At 37.7% G+C, this 14,860-nt stretch overlaps 1 protein-coding gene across 1 annotated transcript in view; it reads right to left on the bottom strand.

Moving 5' to 3' along the window:
• The window catches only part of LOC150093586 (uncharacterized), a 185,720-nt gene that overhangs the window by 52,935 nt on the left and 117,925 nt on the right, over positions 1-14,860 (bottom strand). The window contains exons 6-7 of the mRNA XM_090413103.1: positions 10,489-10,662; positions 6,868-7,053 (exon numbers count right to left, since the gene is read on the bottom strand). Of these exons, the coding sequence (XP_090269229.1) occupies positions 6,868-7,053; positions 10,489-10,662 (360 nt within the window). The remainder of the gene's footprint in view (positions 1-6,867; positions 7,054-10,488; positions 10,663-14,860) is intronic.

The following is a 14,860-nucleotide window of genomic DNA, read 5'->3' as shown; positions in this document are numbered from 1 at the left end:
GGAAATTTTCAAGCATTGTTTCCACTAGATCTTTGTAATTGCACGCGTTTTTGTTTCCAAGAAAATTATTCGCAACCATCGTAAATGAAGTCCAGGCCTCTTTCTCAATTTCGTTCATAGAGTTAATGAAATTTGGGTCTCTCGTTAAAGTTTTAATTTGCGGTCCATCAAATACACCGGCTTTAATTTTTTCATAACTAAGTCGTGGAAATTTTTCACATATGTATTGGAAACAGTCACCTTGTAAATCTAAAGCTTTAACATACTGCTTCATAAGACCTGGTTTGATGTGTAGAGGTGGAAAAATGATTTTTTTCTCTGTTGATTAAAGGTTGATTTTTAACATTCTGTTCTCCAACATTTAAGGATATTCTAAGAGGCCAATGTTTCTGACTCCAGTGTTGGTTTCTAGCTCGACTATCCCAGAAGCATAGAAAACACGGAACTTTGTATATCCACCATTTTAAGATCCACACAGATGATCCAGTTATGGTCTGTATATTTTAAAAACTTCAGAACCTTTTTAATGTCCTCATATGTTTCCTTTAAGTGGACTGAATAGCCAATAGGAATTGAGCCATATACATTCCCATTGCGTAGTAAGACACACTTGAGACTTCTGCTTGAACTGTCGATAAATAACCGCCACTCATTTGGATGATATTGTACAACACTCATTTCAGTTAGTAAACCTGACACATTGTTACAGTAAACAAATCCACACTCGTGTTTAAAATTTTGTACAAGATTACTTTCCCTGCTACGATAAAAAGTTATCTTCGTATCTTGCTCCAGTAAGTTTTTTTTCATTTAATCTTGAAGCTAACACTTCCAATGATTCCTTTGATAGGCCCAAATCTCTTGCTAAGTCATTCAATTCCGCTTGAGTAAAACGTTGCGGTCCAGAACTAGAAATTAAATTTTCATTGTCTAAATCAACATCCGGGTCTTGCTCCTCAAGAACAGCTGGCATATCCCGATCATGCTCGTTCTCAAGTAAAGGAAGTCCTTTATAAATTGGCATGGAATGAGCAACTGGCCGAATTGCTGAGTCGAGATTTGGATACACAATTTTTTTCTTATTCTTCTTCTTATAACCAGAAGTCTGAACTAAACAAAAATAGCAATCATCTACGTGATTTTTCGGTTCACGCCAAATCATTGGAATGCCAAAAGCTAATTTTTGGCGTTTTCCCTTGCTCGTAAATTTTCTACACGACTTACACACTTTATTTGGAGCCCATGAATTGTCCTGATCTGCAAGTTTTACGTCAAAGTATGCAAAGTACACTTTCTTAACGAAATCAGTGATATTTGTCCTTTGACTGGGAACAGTAAAGCCGCCACAAATGTAGCAGAAGGAATCTACACTATTGACACATTTTCGAGTAATAGGACATGATGTATTTTCTTCACTGCCGACTAACATGCAATTAACAAGACAAAAAAAAAAAAAAACAGAGACTATTGAAACGTTATAAGTGCTCATCATACTTTCACGATCGATTAACGATTGACTGATTTCGATCGTTCTTTGTCCTCTATGATGCATATAGCATTCATTTGTTTTAGGCAGTTGTCATCGCCTACTTTTCATCACCTAAATGTATTAGGTCGGTTATCGGCCTCTCTCTCGCATTCAAAGCGCCAGTACGTACCGTTGCAGGTTCTTACGCATTTATTCGTTTACTAACAAGCGAGAGCGGTGAACACTCCGATTCTGATCTGCGCACCGCTTTGAATAATAGGCTATATCTTCGGGAATTTTTCGAATGTCTTGATAAAAAGTTAGGAACAGATTTTTAAAAGTACATACTTTTAGAAAATAATATTAAAAAATCGATTTTTTTGATCCTCTAAATAGTACTGCCTTCTTAAAACTATCAAAAACTTACAAATTAGCAAAAAGAAAATGCCATAGAGGAAAAATCTGACGTGATAGAGGAAAATGGGTTTGATATTTGAAATCAGCGCACCCAAATTAGTAAAAAACAAGTGTCAGGTCATAATCAGCAGAAAAACATTTTTTTTTTTTTTTTTTTTTTTTTTTTTTTTTGTTGTTGTTGTTGTTGTTGTTGTTGTTGGCCAGTGTTATCGGTCCTTCCAATTAATCAGCTGGACTGTTAAAAATTAATTTTTGATAATCAGTGTAAGCTGGTATCATCCACTAAAATAAACTCGCGATCACCTAATGGTCGTGACCTGCACTTTGAAGAACACCGACTTAATGCATAGTAACATGTTCAAAAGGAAGTGTTCTTGGCATTATAGGATGCTGAGGCAATTCATTTGAGGTCATCAGTCTCTATGCAAGTAGCTCAGTAGTGAAGAATCTTCACTCACAAATTTTGCTTACACTTAGATAATGGTGTAAACAAGAGTATAATTTAGGAATCTGAAAGTTGTTCTGCTCGTAACACACGGAGATCAGTAAACAACAAAGCATGGAAACTAATAAAATGTAGAGATAGAAACTAAATTCTCATAAAATTATTTATTTTCCATGCCACTTCACTTTAACTGCAATTTAGTGATTTCTTTTACCCCACTGAAAGCTCTAGAACTTCTTGTACTAAGGGACAGAAGGCAAGAAAGCAGGGTACCTGATCATTTTTATAGCTGCATGCTGATTTTAATTCTTTGTCTTTTCCCGATTACTTTGTAGTTAGTCACTATGCCAGATCCCCATACTCTTTCAGACAAAGATTGTATGCTCGCCACATAACAGACTTATCAGCTCCAAAAGTATGCAGCCGATTATTAACTGATACACTCCTTTTTATATAGAATCTGCTCAGTTCAGTGGCTATTGATGATATCCTTGGGTTAGAATGGCCTGTGTTCGAGTCCCATCTGATAGGCAAAGAACTTTTATTAGGACTTTTCAACTGGGGATGAATTTGTTGGTCTCATACATGGTTGGAAGAGTTTCCAGCTTTTATGGCTCACAAAACGGACAGACAAATTGGCCAGAGAATACCTGCAACTGAGCCATTACATCCTATACAAATAGGATTAGCTGCTCTATCAGCATTAATCAGGTTTTTATGAAGCCAAATTACGAGACGCCATTGAGGCTAACATGTAAGTGAAAAGGAGATGAGATACTCATCCAATTTTCTAAATTTTTCTGTAGACGAAAGAATTACCTCTTTCATTTAAGTGCCTCTGGGTATATGACTAAGATTTTAAAAACATGCTGTACATTTTTGATAAACCAAAGAAATTAATTTTCTGCATTTTAACCTATAATAAGCACACTCAGTTAAGAGATTTCTCTATAATTTTCACGTCAACTGTTAATATTATAGATTTCACTTAATTGTGAAATTATGCTAATTTTATAGATTCAATGTAGATAGATAGATCAAAAAAAAAAAAATCAGCTAACGCCTTTTTATTCCCGTATACGGGGAGTAGGCGAGGCCATTTAGCCCTATCTAACTTTTGGAGACTGAGTGGGCAGTTCAATCTCCACTGGTACTAATCAGAGATAGATGGCCCAAGGCTATCACTAATTAAACGGTACTCAGTGAAGAGAGACGGCTCAAATGTGCCGCCATCTCGTGGTCCCTAACACAATATATTTAATGTCTGAAATAATGTGGGTTCTACGGTCGATTTTCTTAGTTTACAGGACAAAAACTCGAGTTTCCGGGAGGAAAAACCTGCTTGCCCTTGCCAAAGATAGACTAACTCGGGAACCGGTCGAAAAAAGGCTTAGAAAAATTTCCTCTAGTCGCCGACTAGACTCGAAACCAAGTCTTCCTTCGTGCGGCCAAGCGCCATGGTTGGCAAACGCCACATCCCCTGAGCTACACAGGCTCAGACAAATAGATAGATATAACATAGATAGATTTTATATATCATTTCAATTTCAATTTAACTTCATACCATAAAAGAAGATAATCTACTCCGGAAAATTCTTGTTCATGGAAGCTATAAATAAACCTATAGCACATTAATACTACTGATAATGGATTAAGGGAATGATACAGTCTGAGCTCTGCTGCTGAGTGTCTTCTAAAATATGTCTGCTCACAACAAAACTGGTTTAAATTACCACTTAGACGGGGGGGGGGGTTAAGCCCCGTGCAATCATTTGGTCTGGCCCTGCCAAGGCAACAGCAGGCGGGACTCGAAATTCAATAAATCTGGGGGCTTTTTTCATAGCAACATAAATTTATATTAAGTGAATCATAATGATTTTGAGTTACAAGCAAGGAACGTCCATTACGGGATAAACAGGACACATACGAGTACATGACAGGACAGATACGTATGCTTCTAGTCGGCTGTGGCAGGAATGGACCTCAGTATCGTAGGTTGGTCATCATAATCAGGGAAGTGTGGAGGTGGAGCAGAAAAGACTGTACTCCAGAATTTAACAAAATCATCATGAAAGTCTGCTAGAGGTGGAGGGGTAGCATCGTCAAGGATGGTTTTGTCACATTGCCCTCTTCCTCTGCTTCCTATTTGACAAAGTCATTGTAGAATGAGACGTAGAAATGATGTTGACGAGGCCTCGAGAGTCAATGGTACGAACGTTGGATATGTTCCAAATCCAAGATGCAGGATTAGAACAGCAATCAAAGCAAAATAATCGCGTTGCTGGCGACACACACTGGATATTTATTAAAATTTAAGTGGTGTGACATCCTACAAATGGTGACTACAAAGAAAAGAAAAGTTGATGCAGAGTGTCGATCTTTCCAAGATAAATGGACAAATGATTATTTTTTTTTGTCGAAGTCAAAGGCAAACCTTTGTGGCGATGCGTTAGCAGTAATGAAAAAAGCCAATCTGGAACGTCACTACAGCTCAAAACATGCTAAACTCAATGAATTGGGAGGCCAAATGCGTCTGGATAAAATCAATGCTCTTCAGCGGAGTTTGGAATCACAACAAGTTGCTTTCACTAAGTCTCATTGTGGCAGAGAACGTTATTCAGACAAGTTATGTAGTGAGCGAGCTAATAGCAAAGAAGCTGAGGCCTGATGTAGAGGGAGAGTTTGTGAAAGAGTGCATGGTGGCTGCTGCGGAGTTGTTAGCACCAGACAAAGTAAAATTGTTTCAGAGTGTAAGTTGTCTCGGAAAACCATTTCAGATGGGATTACTGACTTAGCACAAGATATTGAAAAAACATTAAAAGATTCTGCAGATTTCCAATTTTTCTCTCTGGCTTGTGATGGCACAACAGACATAACAAATACTGGCCGTTTTCGTTCGTGGGATAACTGCAGTTTGACACGCGAGAGGAACTGCTGTCACTGGAAGCCATGCATTGCACTACAAGAGGTGAGGACTTGTTTTATCAATGAAAAAACTTGAACTAACATTGAAAAGTCAAGTGGCCTTACTACAGATCGAGCTCCAGCCATGGTTGGCTCGCAAAAAGGGTTAATTGCATTTGTCAAGAAAGAACTGAATCGTCTCAGTCTTGATCCAAGTGATTTAATTATATGCCACTGCATCATACACCAAGAAAGTCTGTGCACAGTCGTTGCTGCTCAACAATGTAATGTCATGCATAAATTTTGTTAAAAGCAAAGGGTTTAACAGCCACCAGTTTAAGGAGTTACTGAATGATCTTGAGTCTGAGTACAGTGACCTTGTTTATCACTGTGAAGTACGGTGGCTGAGTCATGGGAACATGCTCATGAGGTTTTACCACCTGCAGGATGAAGTCAAGCAGTTCATGGAGATGAAGGGAAAACTTGTTAGGGAACTCAGTGATAGCAAGTGGCTGGGTGATCTAGCGTACATAGTGGACATTACCAAGTAACTCTCAGCTGAATGTCAAGCTGCAGGGCCCCAACCAGCTTCTCAGCTCCCTGCTTTGAAACGTGAAATCATTTAAAGCTAAATTAAGGCTGTGGAAAGTGCAACTCGAAAGGAGTAATACGGTGCATTTCCCCACTGTGGAAGGACAAAAACCTTCTACGACACTTGAATGTGCGAAACTAATTGAGGCATTTAATGAAAGATTCAAGGACATGAAAAGTAAACAAATGGAGAAGATCTTTTTTATGCCGTTCAATGTGGGATCAACTGATGTGCCTGATAACCTACAATACAAAATCATTCAGCTGCAAAGCAATGATGAGCTGAAAACTAGGTACAACAACCCACCACTGCTTGAGTTCAATAAACGTTGTTACATAAGCAATGATGAATTTCCCACTTTGAGGAGACATGCATTGAAATATGCATCTGTGTTTGGAACAACTTACTGCGGGCAGTTCTTTTCAAAACTTACCATCGCAAAGAGTTGACTGCGCTCCAGACTGACCGATGCAAACCTGGAAAAGCAGTTGCGAGTAGCAACATTAATACCAGCTAACATCACATACCTTACCAAGAGAAGCAGTTCCAGCCATCACATTAGACGTGAGTTAATTAAATGTTTGACCAAATATAGGAGGATAATTTTGTATGGCCCGCGAATGTTATAAATATCCAAAGAGCCCTTGGCAGAAAAAAGGTCAGAAAAAATCCCCACCCCTAGCATTGAAAAAAAAATCAGGAAGCATTACTTGCACAATGGAATGCCTGCTCAAAAAACGTGGCACATTTTATAAGCCGCTTCAGGCCTTCAATAAGCAAGAGAAATCTCGTAATTGACGATAAAAAATCATCTTCCACCTAAAGTTCCACAAGCGCCATACTGGTACCACATAGGACTCGAAGCCACAATCTGCAAGTTTGAAAGTACAGAAACTGTCGAGTAGGCACGTCTAAAAGAACTTTTAAGTAAAGGTGTTGGCATCTACAGAAATAAACATTTGTAATCACAACTGGTCACACTGTGAATAAATTCGAGGTTTATTCAAAGCATGACCAGTATATGCAATGAATAATACTCACCGTCTGCCTTTTTGAAAGCCTCAAAATTCACTACTTTAGGACCTCCTGCAGGACCTGACTTTGCTGCAGCATCATATGCTGCTAACATTCGTTTTTTCCTATCATCTGCTTCCCTTTGTCTTTGCCGGATGGCATCTTCCACCAGATCACCTGTATGTCCGGGACCACTGATTAGTGTAGTTGATTCTAAGAGAAGCAAAAATACATCAGTCACTGGATGAGTTAACAGTCATAAATAAGCAAACAAAAAGCTGGAAAATTTTTATGAGAAATATGCAGACTATAATATATACCTACTGGATGACCACAATAGTTGATCCAAACTTTATTTTTGGTAGGAATGCTTTAAAGAAATTAAATTTATATAATTCGTAATCTCCTATGAGAAAGCTGCTCTACAGCATGGTTTCCGAATTATGTAAATAAATAAAAATACAAAAAAATATATAAAATTAGAGAAAAAAATCCTTAGTCCACCCATGGTATTAATGTACTATAGTTTTACAGAAAAACCTTTCCTGGGTGCGGGAGACACAGGGTCGTCCTGGCGGGTGCAGGTTGTGGCCTGCACAAAGGCGCCTGATCAAGAGGGGTGCCATTTCAAGACGATAAATAATAGTAACTTTTTATACAATGCTCTTGTTCATGAAGTAAAACTTTATTACACAGATTGCACAACTTAAAATAAACTGTAAGGCGATAAAAATTAGCCATAAACTCAACAACTGCTTTGACATATCGCTTCATGAGTGGTGCGTCAAAGCAGGCATTTCAGCATGTTCGGTGCATCGGTATGTGATTCACGTACTCCGCATTTTCAGAAAACTTTTATTTTGACTATTTTCAGTAATGCGAATAGTGCCACGCCACCTTATTGTGTGTAATCCCGAACTGAAATTTGTAGTTGCATTGTGATATAAGCAATAAATCTCAAAGGTAAGCAACTATATAATAATATTATTTATTACTGGTATTTACAACATTCAGCATACCGTAATTAAAATTGTAATATCTTTATTAAAGACTAGCTTATACTCTCGGCATCGCCTGCATGTATATACTTTTTCCTGGATAGATTACTTTCAACTTGATTTATTTTACAGTTTACGTTATGCCAAGAATTTTTTAAGAGTTTATTTGCTCAGCTTCCTTAAGTCGTATTGTATTGAAACAAAGTGCAAGTTACTCCCGGAATTTATACAATAAATACTGGTCCATCCATCTGCTTACTGGACATCCACAGATGCCGTATAGTCACTCCGATGCTTGGTGATGTGCCACACCAGGCCTCGCCATGTAGTCCTGTTGTATGCTTTTCTGGAGGCTTCAACTCTGCAGATCAGTCGCTCCCCACACACACACACCATCTATCCATCTCACTGATGGTCTACCCCTTCCTCTTTTTCCTGGAACTTTAAATCTTTCACAAAATGTATTTTGTGAATAAATAAAATATTTTATTGTAAAAAAAAAGTGTCTTCTTAGATATGTAATTTAAATCCGAGATGTTGGGAAAAACGTCAATTGAGTTATCTGGAGCTCAAAACAGAAAGACGATTACGAGAACAGATCGAACATAAATTAGCCGATTCAACAAATTTCTGACTACAGTACCACCAACAGCAACTGTTAAGAAACAAATGACAAAGTTTTGCAAAGCAAGCACTTCAAGCACCTCTGATGCAAAAGAGAACGCTGAAGAACGAACAGTACAACTAGATAAGTTTGTAGAAACTGACGTATCTAATGAAGATGAAACTGGCCTCATCGTAATGTCACCAGAAGTTGCAGTTAAAGAAACCTTGGATTCCGATTCAGCGAAACCTAAAACTTCGAATTTTGCTGTAAATTTTAATATGATCTAGGTATTTGGCAAAAACATATAACCAGAAAAACTAGAGATTGTTTAGTTGAAAATTATCCTTGTCAAGTAGTTAATAGGGATTTTCCTAATGACTAATCAGGTCGCAAGTTTACCGAATTATCGAATGTCAATTATTATCGAATATTACGAAATGTAGAAAAAAAAATTACCAGAAGTTATTTAAGTTTATTCAGAATCGCGAAATTCGTTTTTTTTTTTTAAAGCAAACGCATTTTATGATCCCGTATAGGGAGTAGGCGAGGCTGTTTTAGCCCTATTTAACGTTTGGAGACTGAATGGGCAGTTAAATCTCCACTGGTAACCAATCAGAGATAGCTGGCCCAAGGCTATCACTAATTAATTGGAACACAGTGAAGAAGGCAGCTAGCAAGTGCCGCCATCTCATGGTCCCTAACACTATTTTTCAAGCCTGAAAATAGTGCGAGTTCGACGGCCGATTTTCTTGAGTTTACGGGCCGAAAAACCCGAGTTTCTGGAAGAAAAAAACTCGCTTGCCCGTGCCAGAGATCGAATAACTCAGGAATCGGTCGAAAAAAGGCTTAGAAAAATTTCCTCTAGTCAGCGACTAGATTTGAACCACCAAGTCTTCTTTTGTGTGCAGTTTGTTATCATTTCAAAATATTTGGTGATCAAATTACGCAACTTAGTAATGAATACGGTTGTAATGATTGGAAATATTTGAGTCATATATTAAAACACATGAAACAAGTTCCGTGCACATTAAAAACGGTTCAAAATAGAGTGAACTTAAAATATCAATGTTTCATTAAAAAAAATTCTCACGATGTTTTAAATATTAATTGTTTAAATAAAATCGGAAAATATGTGAAAATAAATTAAGTGATACTTTTCCAAATGCTGCCAACATTACTTGTACCCAGAGAAAGGAGTTTTTCAAAGCTACAATTAATAAAATATATATTTCCGATAAACAATGTCCGAAGAACGTCTTACCAATTTATCAATACAAAATGATATTGATACTTTAGATATAAAAGATCTAATTAAGAAGTTTGTGGCGACTAAAGCTAGGAAGATAAACGTGATATAATAAGCAGTTCTCATTTCATAATCAACGACTGACTTACTAGTCTCATGCAAAAACACTCGTCAGGTTGTTCACTTTCTTTCCATATCATACAAATGGTTCTAAACTATTATACCATGTTATATTATAGCATAATAAACTGCTGCATACTACACCTAACGATAAAAATCATTTACAAACATCCTACCAACGTGGGATTTGAACTTGGTGAACCAAGTCGAGTTTCATGAAACTTAAAAGAAGTTTCCATGAAAAGGATTTTTATTGATCTGAAACGTAGTTAGAACTAAATAGCCAGTGTGGGTTCATTAAACCTTCTCATTTTAGTGCTGCATCTCTGAACAAGTAAGACGTAATTCAAATACATTATTACATACTTCAATGATTCTTATAATAAGAAAGATATGGTTTTTTCGTTTTCTTCCTTGTCTTTTTTCCTCCCTTTAGTATAAGATGAACAAAAAAAATTTAATTTTATATATACATTACTCCGAAAGAAATTTCTTAAAACAATTGTCTATTCATTCACCGGTGGTTAATTTTATCCATATTGACAGTAAGTAATGGATACTTTGTTCACTTTTAGACACTTGCGATTAGACGTAATGTGGATATCTAATCGCAGAAACTCTCATTAAAAGCAATCTACCATTCTAAGAATATCGTGAACTTAATATCATGTACTTACCACCAGAGGTTTTGTTGACGCTTAGGACTTTTGCGCCTCCAGCTGGAGCTGACTTAGCCATCTGATCGTACATCATTAACGTCCGTTTCTTTTGTTCTTCTGCCTGTTGAAGACGCTTCTTAATTGCGTTTTCTCTTTCCATCTCCACCCTTTTTAGCATTTCTGCCCTTTTAGCTAGAAATTAACAAAAATCTATATAATTCCATAATTGCATGGTTAACGCACGTGCACATAGACACACCCAGAGAAAATTCGTAATTTCTCATGTTAGTTTCATGATATTATTATTATTATAGTACGGGAACCTCCATGGAGTCCGAAGACTCATCAAGGGAGATCCAATTTATCCACACAAGCTGTCATACCTCTCCTTGAACCCATTAACAGAAAAAGCACTGCATTCATTCACAACTCTCCAAGTGAAAAATATAGTCCCCACGCTCCTATAACCACACTTTTAATCAGCTAAAGGAGATAACATCTTGTTCTGTTCCCTCTAGCTGAAACATTTCCCCTGCATCAATCCTATAAAACCCTTTAAGTAACTTAAATATTTCTATTATATCCCCTCTTTTTCACCTATTCACCAACTTCTGCAGTCCATACACCCTCAACCTATCCTCATCACAGGGAACGTTCGACAGACCACTTGGTTGCTCTCCTCTAAATCCTATTCACCACTTCCTCATCCCCAAGAACACCAGGAAACCAGACCTGAGCATAATAATCCAGATGTAGACGTATCAAAGCCTTCTAAAGAGAAATAACTTCCTTATCTCTACTTGTTAGTGAATTCTTCAATAGCTAAGTAATCCAGGGCTGTCCATCCTTAGATAATCAGACGGTTGCTTTAAAAAAAAAAAAAAAAAAGATTTATCCGAGGGCCGCATCACAATGCGTACTAGTAATTTGGTGAACAGCAGCAACATAACCTCGATAGTTGAACACTAATCGCGCGCTCACGTTCCCCGTGAGCGCCCGCAGCATGCGCCTTGGAACAAAACAGTGTAAGAATGCTTCTTTGACACATCTAATACTTGAAAAACACGTGGGTATATAGTGATGTGAAAACACCAAATAAAATAACCAAGATCGAGATTATCGATTAGTGATAGAATTAAAATATCTAATACGCATTCTATTCAAATTGTTATTTTATTTTTTCGTTCGTGAAAATCAAAACCCACAAACGAGCCGCACAAAATTGCACCGCGGGCAGTGCTTTCGACAGCCCTGAAGGTAATCTTATCAGCCGTATCCTTAAGCAGTATGTCCTCTAAACTTCAACTGTCTGCCTACCACCATCCCTAAATCCACGTAACTTCAATTTCCTGGAATACAATTTCATCAATGTGGAGTACAATTTCATCAAAGCTTGTAATCTATTTATCCCAAAATGCATAACTTTACATTTCTCCACATTAAACTGACACCCATTATCTTTTCCCCATGTTGGCAGTCTATTTAAATCGTCCTGCAATCTCTTCACATCACCTTGATTCACTATTACTCTACCTAATTTTGCATCATCAGCAAACAACTGAATATTTCCTTTCAGGTTATTTCCTATACCAGTTAGGTAAAAATTAAACAGTGGTGATCTTAGAACTGAACCTTGCGGCACACCAATAGTCACCAGCTTTTGCCTGAATTCTGCTCATTCGTATACCACTTTTTGATATCTGTCAAGTAGGTACCCTCTTATTCACATAACCAGTGTCATATCCATCACCATTTGTTCTAATTTTGTAACAGAGTTCCATGTAGTATTCGGTCAAATGCCTTTTGCAAAATCCAGCAGAATCATCGTGTAGCTATTTCCTTTATCCAGTTCAGCTGTTACTCTATTATAAAAAGTTAGTAAATTACTAAAGCATGACCGACCCTTCACAAAGCCATACTGCCCCTCGTAGAGTAGCATATTTTTATCCACCCATTCTTGAATTCTCTTTTTGACCAATTTTTCCGGTACTTTCATCACCACTCGCATACACCGTGATCATAACTTACTACTGAAGTCTTAAAACTTCCCTTATGTAATGGAATTATTTTGTCCTCTTTCCACTCCCTTGGAACTCTGCCAGAGATGAGACAAATTAAAGAGCCTGCTCAGAGGTATTGCCTGTTCCCTTTCACATGCCCTCATAAAACGTGAGCTGATATCCCATCTAATCCCACAGCTGTATTTAAATTGAGATTCTGCAATATCCTAAGAACCTCCAGTTCATTCGCCTCTGTTTCCACATAAGTCTATTACATATGTCATAACATTAACCTCACCTTGTGTGATATATATACCCTTGCAAAGTTGTCACTCAGTAACTCAACTAATTTCTCTGCTTCTGTCACATCGTGACCATCATCACTCATTAAGGTTAATCTTCTATAGTCATTCTTCCTCTTACTTGACACACAGTGAAAGAACTAATTGGGATTTCCCTTGGGCTGCTCAGCTAATTTCTTCTCATAATCTGGTTTTGCCTACCTTACCAAACTGGTCACTCTTCTTGCCTCAGCCTTGTACTGTTCATCAGTTTGCTGATCACCTTTCTGCTTATATATACTTCACAGCATTTTCTTCTGTAGCTCACACTTAATGATATTACTCATCCATATAGCTCCTACCTGAATTTTATGTCATGTCATGGCATAGCTCGAGCTTCCGCCTAAGGTTGTCATAATGAACTGCTTTGTAATTCCACATACCCCTTCTTGACAGAATATTCCTCATTTTTTATAATCTACCAAGTCAAGACTGTATGGTCAGGTTCCCTAATCAGAGGTAATGTGGCCACCTTAGTTATGTATAGCTCTTCTTATCCTATGACCAGATCCAATACTATTGCCCTTCGAGTCACCTCCATCACATGCTGCATCAAGTAATTATCTCTCAGTAGGTATATAAATAAATTCAGTTTCCTTCCTACAATGTGATCCCTCTTTCTTCCAATATATATCTCCATAGTTGTAGTCCTCCACAATAATCACTAAACCTTCACTCGTATTAATTTGCAGATGCACGTCTTCCAGATCATCCCTGGAACCGCCTGACCTATAGCAGCAACCCACTATATTTTGTCTTTATTGGCTTTGATCTCAACACTAGGCTGCAACAATAGTCCCCACTCCCGCCTATCTCCTATTATTTAGGACTGCAGTTCATCTGCAGTACCCCTTCCCATCCTATCTTCCCTGAAAACACTAAGCCCGTCACATTCTATCCCTGTAACTAAGTCATCTGCTGTTAGCCAATATATGCATGCTCAATTTATTTTCTAGTTTAGTCTTCTGAAATTTATTATTTTTATAAATGTAATTCACTTTATTAAAATAATATTAAAAAAATTCTACTACAATGATCAAAGGTCAGAATTTTAAAATCTGATTTTTAAAATTTTCATCTCTAGAGATTTCTAGCTAGATTTTGTTTGCTAACATCACAAAATTGTTATTAATATATGTATAGAGAGACCTCCAGGGAGGCAAGAACTCAGCGTGGGAAACTACATACTATCCGCACCAGCTGTCATACCTGTTCTTAAATTCACTGGAAGAACTGGTACACACCACATCCAATGGCAATCCATTCCAGTCACGCACCACTCTGAGAAAAATCTACCCATCATCATCACCTTCTCAACTTCCAAGGATGACTTCGTGTCTTTTTCCCCTCCATAAAATGAAAAAAAAAAAAAAATCCATCTACTGAAATCCTGCATGATCCTTTCAGAAGTTTGTGTCAATCATATCACCCCACTTTTTCCTGCTTCCCAATGTCTGCAGTCTACAAATTCTCAATCTGTCTTCATAATCAGTATTCCATAACACTAATATCATGTTAACACCCTCCTTTGTACTCTCTTCGTTGTATCAGAATTACCACGGAAACCAGGAGACCAGACTTGTGCGCAATGGTCCAAGTGAGGTCTTATCAAGGCCTTGTAAAGAGGCACAGTGACTTCCTTTGCATGTCAAGGTTCGTTTCAGCATTGCAATTATTTCCCGAGTTATATTTGCAATCTTTTCTATATGGCCCTTGAACTTCAACGTACTATCTACTAAAAACTCTAAGACGCCTAGCCTGATTACTTTATTCTAATCCAAGAAACTAATGAATTAGTTTCTTCTAATCTAAGCCAGCCAGCCTGGTTGGCCGAGTTTTTACCATATCCGCTCTCCAGCCGAAAGGCTGCGGGTTCGAATCTTGCCGTTGGTATGAATGTTTGTGATTGTCTGTGAAAATATTAGTGGTGAGCGGTAGATGATGGTTGTTGCGGTTCGTTGTAGTTGGCGGATTGTGAGTGGTGGAGACAGAGTTGTGAGTAATGCCCTCCCCCAATGAGGGAGTCATGTAATAATAATACATTGAATC

Source organism: Typopeltis vanoorti, chromosome 23 (assembly GCF_054136105.1).
Source record: "Typopeltis vanoorti isolate ZY-2024b chromosome 23, IOZ_Tvanoo_1.0, whole genome shotgun sequence".
NCBI lineage: Eukaryota > Metazoa > Arthropoda > Arachnida > Uropygi > Thelyphonidae > Typopeltis > Typopeltis vanoorti.
Note: the sequence above shows the minus strand (reverse complement) of the source record. Positions and strands in the feature narration are given on the sequence as shown.